The sequence below is a fragment of the Ceratotherium simum genome, chromosome X (genome assembly GCF_057802395.1).
Source record: "Ceratotherium simum simum isolate JZ-2026a chromosome X, ASM5780239v1, whole genome shotgun sequence".
NCBI classification, from domain to species: Eukaryota; Metazoa; Chordata; class Mammalia; order Perissodactyla; family Rhinocerotidae; genus Ceratotherium; species Ceratotherium simum.
Genome location: NC_141940.1, coordinates 113269899 through 113283094, shown reverse-complemented (window position 1 = coordinate 113283094; position 13196 = coordinate 113269899). Strand labels below are relative to the sequence as shown.

At 48.5% G+C, this 13196-nt stretch overlaps 1 protein-coding gene across 3 annotated transcripts in view; it reads right to left on the bottom strand.

Moving 5' to 3' along the window:
• Window positions 1-13196, bottom strand: part of MAP7D2 (MAP7 domain containing 2) — a 105063-nt gene that overhangs the window by 45499 nt on the left and 46368 nt on the right. For all 3 annotated transcript variants that reach the window (XM_004435179.3, XM_087427566.1, XM_087427565.1), the window contains exons 2-4: window positions 8656-8733; window positions 7359-7522; window positions 453-564 (exon numbers count right to left, since the gene is read on the bottom strand). In XM_004435179.3, coding sequence (XP_004435236.1) covers window positions 453-564; window positions 7359-7522; window positions 8656-8733 — 354 coding nt within the window. The remainder of the gene's footprint in view (window positions 1-452; window positions 565-7358; window positions 7523-8655; window positions 8734-13196) is intronic.

The window sequence follows — 13196 nt, the reverse complement described above, 5'->3', positions numbered from 1 at the left end:
TGAAAGAGCAAAACAAAAATTAATAATGAGGAGGGAAAAACCCCAGCCCCTTTTAGAGGGTACCCACTGCTCAGCCTTTCAGGGTCGTGCTGCAGCGGTGACAGCCTACTGCCAGTGACCTTCCCTGAAAGCAGATTATCCCTGGGCGTGCTAGGCAGATCCAGCTAACCAGGCTCTGCATTCATTTTCTTTGCTTTTCTTTTGCGTTACCTCAAAGCCCAGTTATTGCATCAACTGCTGTTTACTACCAAAAAGAATGCACAGATCCCCTTCCCGAGAAACACATATACAGGAAGCCTGGTAGTTTTAAACATCACATCTGAAAAAGGTACCTGCAGACCGGTACAAAGCATCCCCCAGATCCTGCGGGCGCCAGGGTGCCCATGATCTCCAGCGCCTCCCCTACGATCTCCCACCGGGGCCCTGCAATGCAGGGATGGCTCTACACTCACCCTCACGTCCTCCGGTCGCTGTGGCCAGCGATGCTCCCCATGAGCACTTCTTCTTCAGCTCCAGCTGCTGTGCGCGCTCCAGGGACCGGCGCATCATCGCCTCTAGCCGCTCCTGCCCGGTTCATGCAAGGGAGAGCAAGATTAACCACCCAGCCCCACTGCACTGCTGCGCCTCAGTGCTTGGGGTGAGTCACCAAATGGGGCTCTCTCTGCTCAGCACCCAAACCCCAGGCACACGTGCTTTCTCTGCCACACCAGTGCCTCCTTAGTGGGTGGAGAGTAAACAATGCGGCTAGTGCTGGCTCCCAGCTGCAACACCTTCGCCCCTCCCCCTGGGAGAGGCCGAAGCGCTGCCGCTGCCACTGCCGCAGCCAGGCCTTGATTTGTTTAAGAATAATGCCAGACCAGCATTAACTCCTTGAGGTCTGTCTCCAGTCCCATTTTGCCCCATCCAGTAGAACTGGAATTGTGCACTAGAACCAACTGCATCCTCTCTAGTTGAAAAGCATAAAGCCTTTTGATTTGAGAAAATTTAAATTCAAATATAATTTGAATTTTTATAGCCTTAAGCATAACTTTTTTGGAGTGATACATGACTTTGAGATCTATTTTGCAAAGCCCCATTTTCACCTTAGAACTCCTTAAAGGGGAATCAATTGTTTCCTACATTGTAACCCTTTTCTGCTCCATGGTATTCTGAGGATAATACTGCATATTTCAAAATTTAAGAGAGACAAGAGCAGAGAACATTCCGGCCACAAAATAAAACATCTATGCATTCTCAGAGTTAGATGGAGGGAGAGGAAGAAGAACTAAACAGTTTTTAGCCAGAAGAGAAAAACAATAACCAGGCTTTTCTCTTAACAGAGCATTTATCAAAAGCACTCTCCTGTATTAACCAAATTGTGATTTTCATAAAGCTTGGCCTGATTGCTGGCAAATCTTTCCTTGGCACTGGAGTGAAGCTGCTCTAATTCTGCACACCCCAACACCCCAATGACACTGCAAATGCCCATTCCTCTCCCTGCCTCCCCTGGAGAAGGCCCGAAGCATGGTAGACAGTTACGCAGGTACTCTTTCGCCCTCATAAAACCCAACCCTGAGGTGCTCCAGGAACTGGGCCAATCCTAGTCCAACTCCAAAACAAAAAGATACTATTTTCTTGTGACTTAAATAAACAAGCAAGCAAAATTAATTTACGGCAGCACCAGCTGAGTAACCGTGACTTAAGGATCAGGGAAAGGCTCCTTTATTTCCCTTACTAGAAACACAGAAAGGTCACTTAGGAGGTATCTGGATCCATCCCTTTTGTCTACCCCAGAGGGATGAGATGAGCATTCTCCACATCTCAGTCTCCTCTGGCATAATTTTTCTCTGAATAGCACTCTGCTAAGAGACAGCCTCTCCAGGGACGTGTGATCAGAAAGGGAATTTTTTTCCTCCTGCAAGTGTCCGATTTGCATTTGCTTTAGTTTTTGGCCAAGACTCTACAATCATGAGTGCGCGTTTCCTGGCAGAGTCCTGTCCTCACGACCCTGGCCACTAAATTCTGACAGCCAACCTCGGTGGTCCGCCTGAGAAAAGCTGGGGGCTTGGAGGGACTAGAACTTCTTGACTACGTGACACTTGAAATACCAGTGCTCAAGATTGGGGCTGAACTGTATTTCATTATATGGATTTAACATAAAGTATTTAACCAATAACCTAATTTAAGCGTTGAAACCTTTCACCTCAATGTGAATTTAGCATTGAGTGGGTTATAGGAGATTTCCTACATGCCAGAAAGACCTCACAAGACAGTCTCCCATCTACCAGGAGAGCCATGAGAACAAAGAACACCAAGACTTGTCAGGCCAACCTTACCGCTGAGCAGCTATCTAGGGACATAACTATAAGGGAATGCTCACCCAACGCCAGACCTACTCCTGGACCGTTCAGTTACCTTTAGAAAAAACACCTCTGCCATCCACTCCCAATCCACTGAGCTGCTCCAAATTCCACCACTAGATATTCATTCCTTTGAACCATAAGTAGGCTTATGAAAATGAAGCTATCCCTGAGAGAAGACACAATCACTTTGTGTCACCCACTTTTGGAGAGATGATGAAAAATAGGTGGTTACCAAGCTCTCTGGTAAGGGGACTTTTGGAACCCAAAGTCATCAGAATGGGGTGATCCAAAATGTCAAAAACAAAACTGGTCCACTTCACTATTGTTAGAAGTTAGTCCTATACAGGTCAGTATTACCTAGTATGTGTATCTTTCTGTTCCTTCATGTGATGAAATGGATAGAATCCTAGATTTGGAGTCAGGAGATATGGATTCAAATCCCACCTCTGCATGCCACTTTTTAGCCCTGTGTCCTTGAGTTAATCATTTAACATCCTTGGGCATCAGTTTCCTCATCTATTAAACGGGAATGATATTACCTATACACCAGATTACTCAAATCTACAAGATAATGACTAGTATAGTAAGCCCTTCACCAATGCTAAATGAACTCGAATTTGAAGAGGAGGATTACTACTAACAGGACAGTTTAGAGCAGTGGTTCTCAAACTTGAGTGAGCTTGCATCAGAATACCCTGGAGGGCTTGTTAAAACACCAATAGCTGGGCCCCACCCCCAGAGTTTCGGATTCCACAGGCTTGGGACAGTCTCCTGATAATCTGCATTTCGGACAAGTTCCCAGGCCTTGCTGGTGCTGCTGGTCCTGGGACAGCACTGCAAGAGCCACTGGTTTGAGGAAAGGCTGAACATGAGAGAGAGCATGTGAGAAAGTTCAATCAGATCAGAAGAACAGTATTGATAAATATTAGAGCTGCATACTAAAATTCCTGCCAAGTTCTGGTTCTCCTGAGAATCATCTGATGATCAACAGACGATGGAGAAAGAGCACAGCAGAGTCTTGTCCCTAGAATGCCCTCTACTGGGTGGGGCTTAGTGGAAGGAAGGAATGAGGGGACCTCACCCTTGACCCCTTGAGCTCTGGCTCTAGATCTGCCTGGATGAACTCAGAGGAGGGTCACGACCAAGGTAAGGTAACCCGCTGAGCTAGCCGAGCAGTATAAAAGGCCTCCAGCAGGGCACAGCCGGGGCACTGGTACCCAGACAGCCGTCTCTCACAGGCGTGGAGGGCTGGTTGTGCCTTTTCCATTGTCCTTACACAAGCGTTCTGGGGATGCCAGTGTAGCGACAAGCCCCCAAATGGTCCTCAGCAGGGCTCCACAGAGGGTCTTTCTCTCTACAAACAGACATCCACCAGAAAGCCATGTAGTCACCATGGCCCCATGCCAGCCAATGCCCTCTGAGAGTGGCCAGCTCTCAGCTTAGCAAAGTTTCTGTCTAGGTGAGTTCAGAAATTTCTCGTTTTTACACTCAGCCTGGTTGGTTTTGTGAGGTATCAAGTAACAAGAGTACGAGAAGTTGTGATGTGTCAAAATAACTCCTAGAGATGAAGCTACTCTTTGAAAGAGGCCTTTCCTGGTTACCTGTTTAGCATGAGGAACATGGAGTTGGTTTTGCCAAATCCCATTTTCCAGGGCCTCTAGTAAGGAAGCTGTACTCCCTTGAGTGGAGAATGGGTGAACACATTGTGCTCTCAGCCCTAACCTAGGCAGGTGACAAGGGCCTGTTCCAGAAGCTCAATTCTTGGGAGCTGTGTGGCATGTGAAGGTTGGAAGAACCCACCTGGAGGAAAAGGCAGCCTCCAGCGAGAGAATGAGCTCAAGGTCAGGGTCTCAAGTGGACACTGGACACCCCCCCTTCCCCAAGACAGGCTGGACCAGCCTCTAGCCCTCCCAGCTCTCCAGGAACCAGGCTGTCTGTGGTGCCTACTTGTGCCTCAGTGGACAGGAGGCCTCCTGACCAAGTCTGGGGCTCACCCGCACAGATGTGAGGAGTTACCAAGAGTGACGTCCTGGCAACCTTAGGGACATGGAGCCAGGGCACGGCTGGGGGGTGGTCAACAGGCCTTTTATGAGCTCCTAATATCACACCTAGAGAGGTAGGACTTGGTGGGCAACCCAAACACTCTTCAAGAAGTTAGAGAAGCAAAATGGACTACAATGGAACGAACCATCTTCCTGCAGAAGCTTCTCCTTGTTTGACAGAGACAGAGCGTGACAGAATGAACTTAAATCTGACACTGAGAAGAGACTGGAGAATCTTCACAGCCATGGGCCAAGCAGGCAGCAGTCCTCCCAAACAAAGATCTCCAGCGAACCATGGGGGCAAATGCAGAAGGTTTCCTTTGGAAAGGAGCTTCTGTGGTGTAGACCTAACCATTCTCGCCAAAGATCACCCATGAGAATGTGGGAGATCAAGATTTGGCCACCCTGAAATGTATCTCTTTACCTTGATTGTTTTCTCTGAAGGACATTTGACCTCCCCCACTAACTGCCTAAAGAATTTGACATGGTGGCTCCTTCCTGGAACAGATCTTCTATCATGATGGCTATAAAGATAATGTAGGATAGAGGTTACAATAGCAAAGGCACCAAGCCTCTTTTATCAAAAACTCTGTCTCTCCCTGACCACATTATCTATAGATGACCCCGAAAAGAATTGTCCTCCTGCCCTCTGAAGTCCCAGGCCACTACCCACCCCCAACACACTCCTCGCCTTTAGCTGCAATACTTAAGCAAGCAGCTTAGACAGAGGGATGAGTTGCTCATTTCTGAGTTTCTCCCATGTATACATGTTATTAAACTTGGTATTATTTTCTCCTGCTAACCTGTCTTGTTAATTATTTGGCCAGCCAGAAGAACCTTAAGGGAAAGGGCAGAAGGAGATTCTCCCTCTTCCCCAGACAAGAACACCGAACAGGCCTCTGTGCTGGCAGAGCGCCGACACCGATGTGGTTAACAGGCCAGCCTGCATGTGGAAAGTCCCTAGGTTCCACCTGGGCCTCCAGGGGCCTTGAGGGCAGGAGCAGGTGGCAGAGGGAGGCCGTGTTTCCTTGGGTTGCTATACAACCATGGGAGGCCCAGCTCTCAGCCCTGCCCTGCTGTGTCCAGGGAGAAGAGGGAAGCAAGCCCAGCTCGTGTTTGTGCTGACGAGGGTCAGGCAGCATCCCCCATTCCCCACCATCACCACATTAAGGGTGAAAGGGAGCACAGAATGCAAATAGAATATTATCCGGAAGCACAACCACTAAAGATTCAGCTGCATCAGGACCAACCATCTGGCACGACATTCCCTCATCTACAAGAGGGGGAGTCTGACAGCTTGATTTAAAATGCCTCCAGCACTGCTGTTCAATGAAGACAAATTACAGACAGGGAATACCTCAAAGGCAGGCCCCTGTGACACTGTCAGCTGTGTCAGAGGCTCGGGAAGTGTCCCCCGTAACTTCACAGAGCCTCTTCCTGGAAGCAGCAGTCCCGCAGGACGTCAGGAATCAAGATGGAGAGCCCGAGAGGAAGGGAACAAGCTGTGAGTCAAGGAACAGAGGATGGGAAGAAAATGGGCGAGTCCACTGACTCACGACACATACACAAAGGCTGGGAAAGGAGAGGTCTGTCTCAGGTTACCGCAACAGCCTATCACACTGCGGCTTTCTTTTCAGTCTACAGACTGTGCCATAATCTTTTCTGCGTAGCTCTCTCTTGACCTTGCTTTAGCCAAGGTCAGCTGAAGTCACTGAAGGGAATCTAACATTTCTAAGCATTACTCTGCGCTAAGTGCTTTGCTGGGCACTTTCACAAGAGTCACTTCCTTTCATTCCTGTGAACCCCTCTGTTTTGGGCTGAGGAGAATGAGTTGGAGGGTGATGAGGGGTTATGGGACTTGCCCCTGGCTACTAGCTGCCTAGTGGGAGAGCTGGGATTTGCACCAGGAGCAGATGAAGCTACACAGTGATCAGGCTGCAGCCAGTAACAGTGAACCGTGGTTAAGATCCTTGCTTACACCTTCATTTGCTGAGAAGAACAAAGAAATCATCATTTCAACGAGTGCTTTGTGGGCAAAGATGGATCTAATTGTGTGTGTGCATGCGTGTGCGCAAGTTCATGTTTTTTAAATTAAAAAAAAAGAGGAGGGGTAAAGATATATAGTGATAAACCATTCAGAGATTTTAAAAAATACTGAATTTATACAAACATCTCTGTATCCTACAGTGTTGGCAATTAACAAATCTCTATATTGTTCATACTAAATGATGAGTCATTATACCTTATGAATAAAAAATGATCATCACCTGATACAAGGCTATGATTACATTCTTAAAATATACTTGTTAAGAAAATCTATACCCCAAATATGCTTTCTAAATATATTTTCAAAGTTTAGTAATAAAGGACTCTGTAGGGGTAATTACATTCCATTTATTTTTTAAAAGGTAACTAGAGAGAAAAAAGCAAGGCACTGCATTAAAATTTAAATATACTAGCATCTTTGTATTTGAAGTCATACTGTTTGATTTTCCAAGAGTGAATAACAGGATCAAATCATCCTCTACCCTCACAGCCCTTCTCTAGCCTCCAGTCTGCGCTGGAGGCATGGACTCCCAGCGTAAGCCCCAAGTCTACATCACCCAGCCCCTATTCACAATCCCCTCCATGTCTTAGAGTCAGAGAAGGTTAGGCCTGGAAGAGGCCTTGGAGATTGCCAAATCCCACCCCCTCACTTCAGAAACAAGCAAATCAAAGCCCAGAGAGGCCAACTGGCTTGTCCAATGCCATACAGCAAATTAACACCTGCGTTGAATGGGTAAGTCTCTTCGTTCCTATCCTAGTGCTGATTCCACTGTATGGTGTCACACTGCTGAAAGAAGGCATGGGGAGCCACCGGCGAGAAGGCTTAGGAGCAGATCTCTCTCAGATCCCCGAGCTGGGCGGGACACTCAGATGCCCTGCATACCAAGCTCTGGGGCCACTGTGACGGCTTGGGGTCCTGGGACCTTACCTCCTCCTCCCGGAGCTTCTGCTTCCTCTTCTCCTCCACGGCAGCCCTCTTCTGGTCCTCCCGCTGCCGCTGCTCTTCCAGTTTCCGCCATCGCTCCTCTATCTGCTTTTCGTACTGCAGCTTGGCTCTTTTCTGTTTCTCCAGGATCTGCTGCTCCCGGGCAGCTGGGGGAAGGAAAGCGGAAGAGAGGTGTAATTACCAGAGCACCCCATTTGGATTAAGACCAAAAACGCAGAAGCAAGAGTGAGACCAAAAAAAGAGCCTGGTGGGATCCGAGGCTGCGGTGATCGCGATGAAGGGTTCTGGCCCCTCTGCCACTAGCTGGGTGAGCCTGAGCATGGTAACCATGCAATCTCTGCCTCAGTTTCCTCCTCTGTGAAGTGGGGACAGTCACGTTTGCACCATCACGATGTTGTGAAGATCAAACGAGGTAATGCATGGATTAGTGCACAATAAGTGCCCCTACACATAGGAGCCATGACTATTACTGCCATCATTAAATCAGACTTATCACAACGGCTCAGCCATATATGTTGAGCATTGAGAGCTGTAAGGGTACATTTGTTCAAAACGAGTTAACTGTGCATGCACCATGCACCAGACACTGAGCTAGGCGAGGGTGCGAACACGTGAAGAAGACCGGCCTTCCACTCAGGACATTGACTGAGGGGCCTTAACTCCACCTGGCAGAATCAGGGAAGGGTTCCCTGGAGGATGCAATACCTGCGCCAACTAGCAGGAGGCAGTCAAGGGGGAACTTGAAAGCTCATTTGTCTCAGTTCCGTGGGGAAACCACTATCTACCTACCTCATAGCAGCCTGAGGGGAACACGCCGTACTTATCTGTCTAGAGCCAGCAAGAGGCAAGACAGCCTTTCTCAACTGGGTTTCCCGTCCTAGCACAGAAAATGTCTTAAGTGCTGATTTTCTCAGTTCTCCCAAGGGTGGCCCTTCTAGATGCCTCGGAGAGAGCCTGAGTGAGTAGACACAGTGGACACTTGAGGGGACAGGGACAGCTACTGTTTCTCACTCTCCACCAAAACCTCAGCCCCTAGCACGGTGCATAGAACACAGCAGAGGTTCAATGTTTGCTCAGTGAGGAAACGAACTGTTCCCAGAACTATATAACAACTGTGAACGTGCCAGTTGCAGTGTGGGTTTGCCCCCAATTCTTCACCTTCATCTAGCAATTGTCCTAGTTCTCTTCCCATTCAGTCACAAATTTCTAGGGATCTTCACAAAAGACACCGCCACATCTCCACTCCCTTGGATCTAAATAGCCAAAGTGCACAACTTACCAAGACACTTTTCTCTTTCTTCTCGTCTTTCTTTAGCTAGCCTTTGTCTCTCATCAGATTTTAAAAATCCATCCATGCCTATAAGAGAGAACACACGATGAAATACTTCTTCCCTCTTTCCCTACCTGCTGAGTGCCAGGGGCCGCTGGGCCTGCGCCCTGGGTCTGGCTACAAGCACACATCATCCATCAACATGGCTTCGTCTGTGGAGGCCAGATCCTTCATCTCCCATCACACACACAGCTCGACCCTGAGAGCCGAAGGGCGGCAACCACAGCTTCCACACTCAGCCACCAAGCTGTGCTGTCACAGCCCCAACGCCAGCCCCGGAGAACCAAACCTTTCTCCTACTCCTCTGTCCCCAGGCCTGGCCTGGGAAGGGTCAGAAAGTGCAATAAGGGACAGCGAGACCTGGCAGTGTGCACAAAAGCCCACCAGACCTCCCCCAGCCTGGCTCCCAGGGGAAGGGAGAAGCACAAAAGTGAACATCCTACTTTCTGGAAGGAGCCAACTGCTGACGGCTAAGTATGAGCTCCTTGTATCAGCTCTGAGAAATGCAACACTCAAGTTTGATTTTGGTTCTGCTAAGTTTGCTCCAATGTCAATCTTAGCATTTTAGAATCACAAAGAAGAAACATAATATGCTCCTGTTTGTCATTTAAATATCTACAACAAATAAAACAGAACAAATGGCAGTTCCCCCCACAAATGTCCAGGAAACACCCCTGGGAGCTCCACATCTCCACCCATCTTCTACAGGATCCTAAAAGGCCTCCTAAATCAAAGATTAAATTATCTTTATGGTCGTTTTAGGATTAGAAATAATTTACTGCACTCGGTCACAACTGGTCATTCATGAGTATTATTTATATAACGTCCTAGCACAACATTCGGGAAAAATCGGATTTAGTGTTAGGACAAGCAGATTCACTTTCCCAGCTCCTGGGCCCTCCTCTCTGGTAGCGTCACACACGCTGACTTCACAGTGTGCCTTGCTGCCACAGTAACCTGCACCCCTTTCAGAGGCTTCTGCCGCTGTCCAGGAGAGGGACCCAGAGGCTTGGGAATGTAGACGGGGCCGGATGTGATAAACACTGGATTGTCACAATTCCCCACAAGCATCTGATGCTGCAGCCTGCACTGTGTATCAGGGATAGTAAAGCTTAAGAGAGAAGTACTGGAAAATCAACTCCAGACTACAAGTGCCATTCTTCATGCTTCTTTTTAGTCAACTCTTAGTCATTATGACGCTACCCACAATATGAATGTCATCAAGAATTAAAAGGCCCAACTTCTCAGCTCATCATTGCTGGCCCTCACAATCTGCCCCCAAACTGTCTTTCCAACTTGACCCTTTCTCCCATACACCTTCCAGCTCAAACTGCCCCTTTTCCCATCACCCCCCTGCACCTGTTTAAACCCCACCCACCTTCAAGACCCCACAGTTCCCCAGCCCCCATGATGCTCTGTGCTCTCACACAGTTGGCAGAACCCTGGGGGGAGGGAGAGGCTACCGAGACAACCAAGGGGTGGCTTATGCATCTCTGGGCTGCCCAGCTCAGGCCACTGCCCCCCTAGTGGCCCCGAGGTACACACACAATGCTCAAAGGCAGGTATGTAGTCAGTGGAAGGGGAGCAGGGAGATAACACCAGGTTTCTCTTTTCTCTCAACACTTTCAGGCTCTAGTCTCTACCTCAGGCGTTTGATTAATAAGTATTTATTCTACGTGAAAAGCTACAAAGAGAAGCCTAGGACCCCTGGACAGATGCTTGCGTCAGCACCCACATCAACTCATCCACCCGAGCAGGAGCCGCACCTCACTCCACCCTCCAGATGTTCATGGGCCCGCCCCATATCTAAGGTACAGCCTGAGAAGCAATGAAAGTGTTCTTCAAACAGAAGACAGAAAGAAAAACTGAGGGAAAAGGGCCACGCACATTTGAAACTGGCCACATTACCTCAAGGCTTTACAAACAGAAGGCTGCTTGTTCCAGGGGTATGCATGATTTTAGGTTGCCCCCTTGTGGGCACTTGTAAGAGTCACACCTTCAAATCATTTCCTTTCCAGAAAATCTTCATTGTCATGCTCAGTCGTCATCACCTGCTTCGTCATAACAGGAGCAGTTACCATGGACCAACTGCACTGCCTGTATTCACTCAGCCCAATCACCCTATGATGACGGAGGTGCTATTATGATCCTCATCTTATAGGTGCAGAATGGGAGGCACAGAGAAGTTAATTAACTTGTCTGAGGTCACATCATCAGAAAGTGGAGAAGCCAGATTCCAACACAAGAACCTGACTCCAGGACCCACACTCTTAATTAATGTTTTCCTATGCGGCTCTCCAGCAAAGAGAAAATGTAACACCTTGATCTTAGCGCTCAGGAAGGAAAGCTGTGACACAGTGTTACATGCAGGGAACAAATCCCATCCTTGTCCCAGAATGAGCCTGCAAATTTAGACAGCAGACGTGCGAGTCTAACTGTTTAGAGAAGTACCAAGTAAGCACTACTGTGACCAAGCACTGGCCGGCTGGGCACAGATGTGGCCACTGCCCAGGCAGGCTAATTATTTGCTTCCTCTTCAAACTGACAGTTTAGAAATGTTTGCTCAACCATGTTTTAGAGAAGCTGATGCTGGGTGGGGAAGAGGGGTAGCCAGAGAACCCTGGGGGCAACTGTGCCAAGCAATTCTGTTTTGGCCCCACTGAGGCAGGGGTGAAGTGACTCAAACAGCCCAACATGGGTAACCTGGAGTCTCTGTGCTGTCATATGGCAGCCATGAGCCATGTGTGGCCCTTTAAATTTAAGACACAAAAATTAAATGCAATTAAAAGTTCAGTTCCAGGGGCTGGCCCAGTGGCGTAGTGGTTAAGTTCGTGTGCTGTGCTTTGGTGGCCCAGGGTTTGCCGGTTCGGATGCTGGGTGTGGACCTACGCACCACTCATCAAGCCATGCTGAGGCGGCGTCCCACAAAGAGCAACTAGAAGGATGTATAACTATGACATACAACTATCTAGTGGGGCTTTGGAGAGAAAAAAGGAAAAAAGGAGGAAGATCGGCAACAGATGTTAGCGCAGGGCCAATCTTCCTTAAAAAAAAAAAAAAAGATGGTAAAGAAAATTTGGGGGGAAAAAAAAAGTTCAGTCCCATGGGGCCAGCCCCATGGCCTAGTGGTTAAGTTCAGCACGCTCTGCTTTGGCGGCCCAGGTTCACAGGTTCGGTTCCCAATCACAGACCTACACCACCATTAGCTCAGGGCAAATCTTCCTCAAGCAAAAAGAGGAAGATTGGCAACAAATGTTAGCTCAGGCCAAATCTTCCTCAGCGAAAAAAAAAGTGCAGTTCCAGTCACACTGGGCCCATTTCAGGCACTCACTAGCCACATGAGGCTGTGGCTACCACACTAGACAGCACTGAATGAGAAGCTGGCCGGCTCACTCCTATGACTCTCTCCCCTCACATTTAGTTGCTCCAGGACACATAGATAAGGAAGATCTCAGAGGTCAATCAGGGTTGAGTTTTGCTGAGGGAGGCTGGAATAAGGCCTCGTCCCTCCACACAGCATCTGCCTCTCCTGATTAAAAGATTTGTCTGGCAAACATTTCCAGAACATCCATTTGAGGAGAAGCCAAATAATTAATTCACATCTCCAACCTCCACCTTGTGACTCTTGATGACCCTTCGAGGACCCCTGCCAAGAGGCCCTGGGCTTATCCCAAAGAAAGATGGGGTAGAGCACAAACAAGACAGCCCCTATTTGTTAGGGGCCAAGGACCTGACCAGTTAGTACCACTGCAGCAACCCAGCCAGAGGAATGCAGGTAGACTACGATTACCACACCCAGGGCAAGTGACCTCAACACATGAACACCAACAATACCAGGAGACCTCCTCTAAAGACAAGGTACACTCAAGAGTTAATGCCAGATTTGGTTCCAAAAGGAAGCCTTCTCTCTGTATGGCCCGAAATCCTAAAGTGTTTCATTTTCCTACCCAATCACCCTGTGTCCCCTGTACCTTGTATTATATGTGTACACTTATTATCTTTCTTTTATTAAACCAGAGACCCAATTTTATCTTTGAACCCCATGAGCACACACGGAGAACAGATCCGTGCTTGCCGGGGGTAGGGAAGAGGAAGGGAAGGGAAGTGGGTGGCTATAAAAGACATCATACAGGGGGCTGGCCCCGTGGCGTAGCGGATAAGTGTGTGCGCTCCGCTGCTGGCAGCCTGGGTTCGGATGCCGGGCGCGCACCAAGCACCGCTTGTCAGGCCATGTTGTGGCGGCGTCCCATATAAAAGTGGAGGAAGATGGGCACGGATGTTAGCCCAGGGCCAGTCTTCCTCAGCAAAAAGAGGAGGATTAGCATGGATGTTAGCTCAGGGCTGATCTTCCTCACCAAAAAAAAAAAGGCATCATACGAAGGGTCCTTGTGGTGATGGAAATGTTCTCTATCTTGACTGTCCCCGTGTCAAGATCCTGGCTGTGACAGTGGACTACAGTGCTGCTAGTACCACTGGGGGAAATGGGTAAA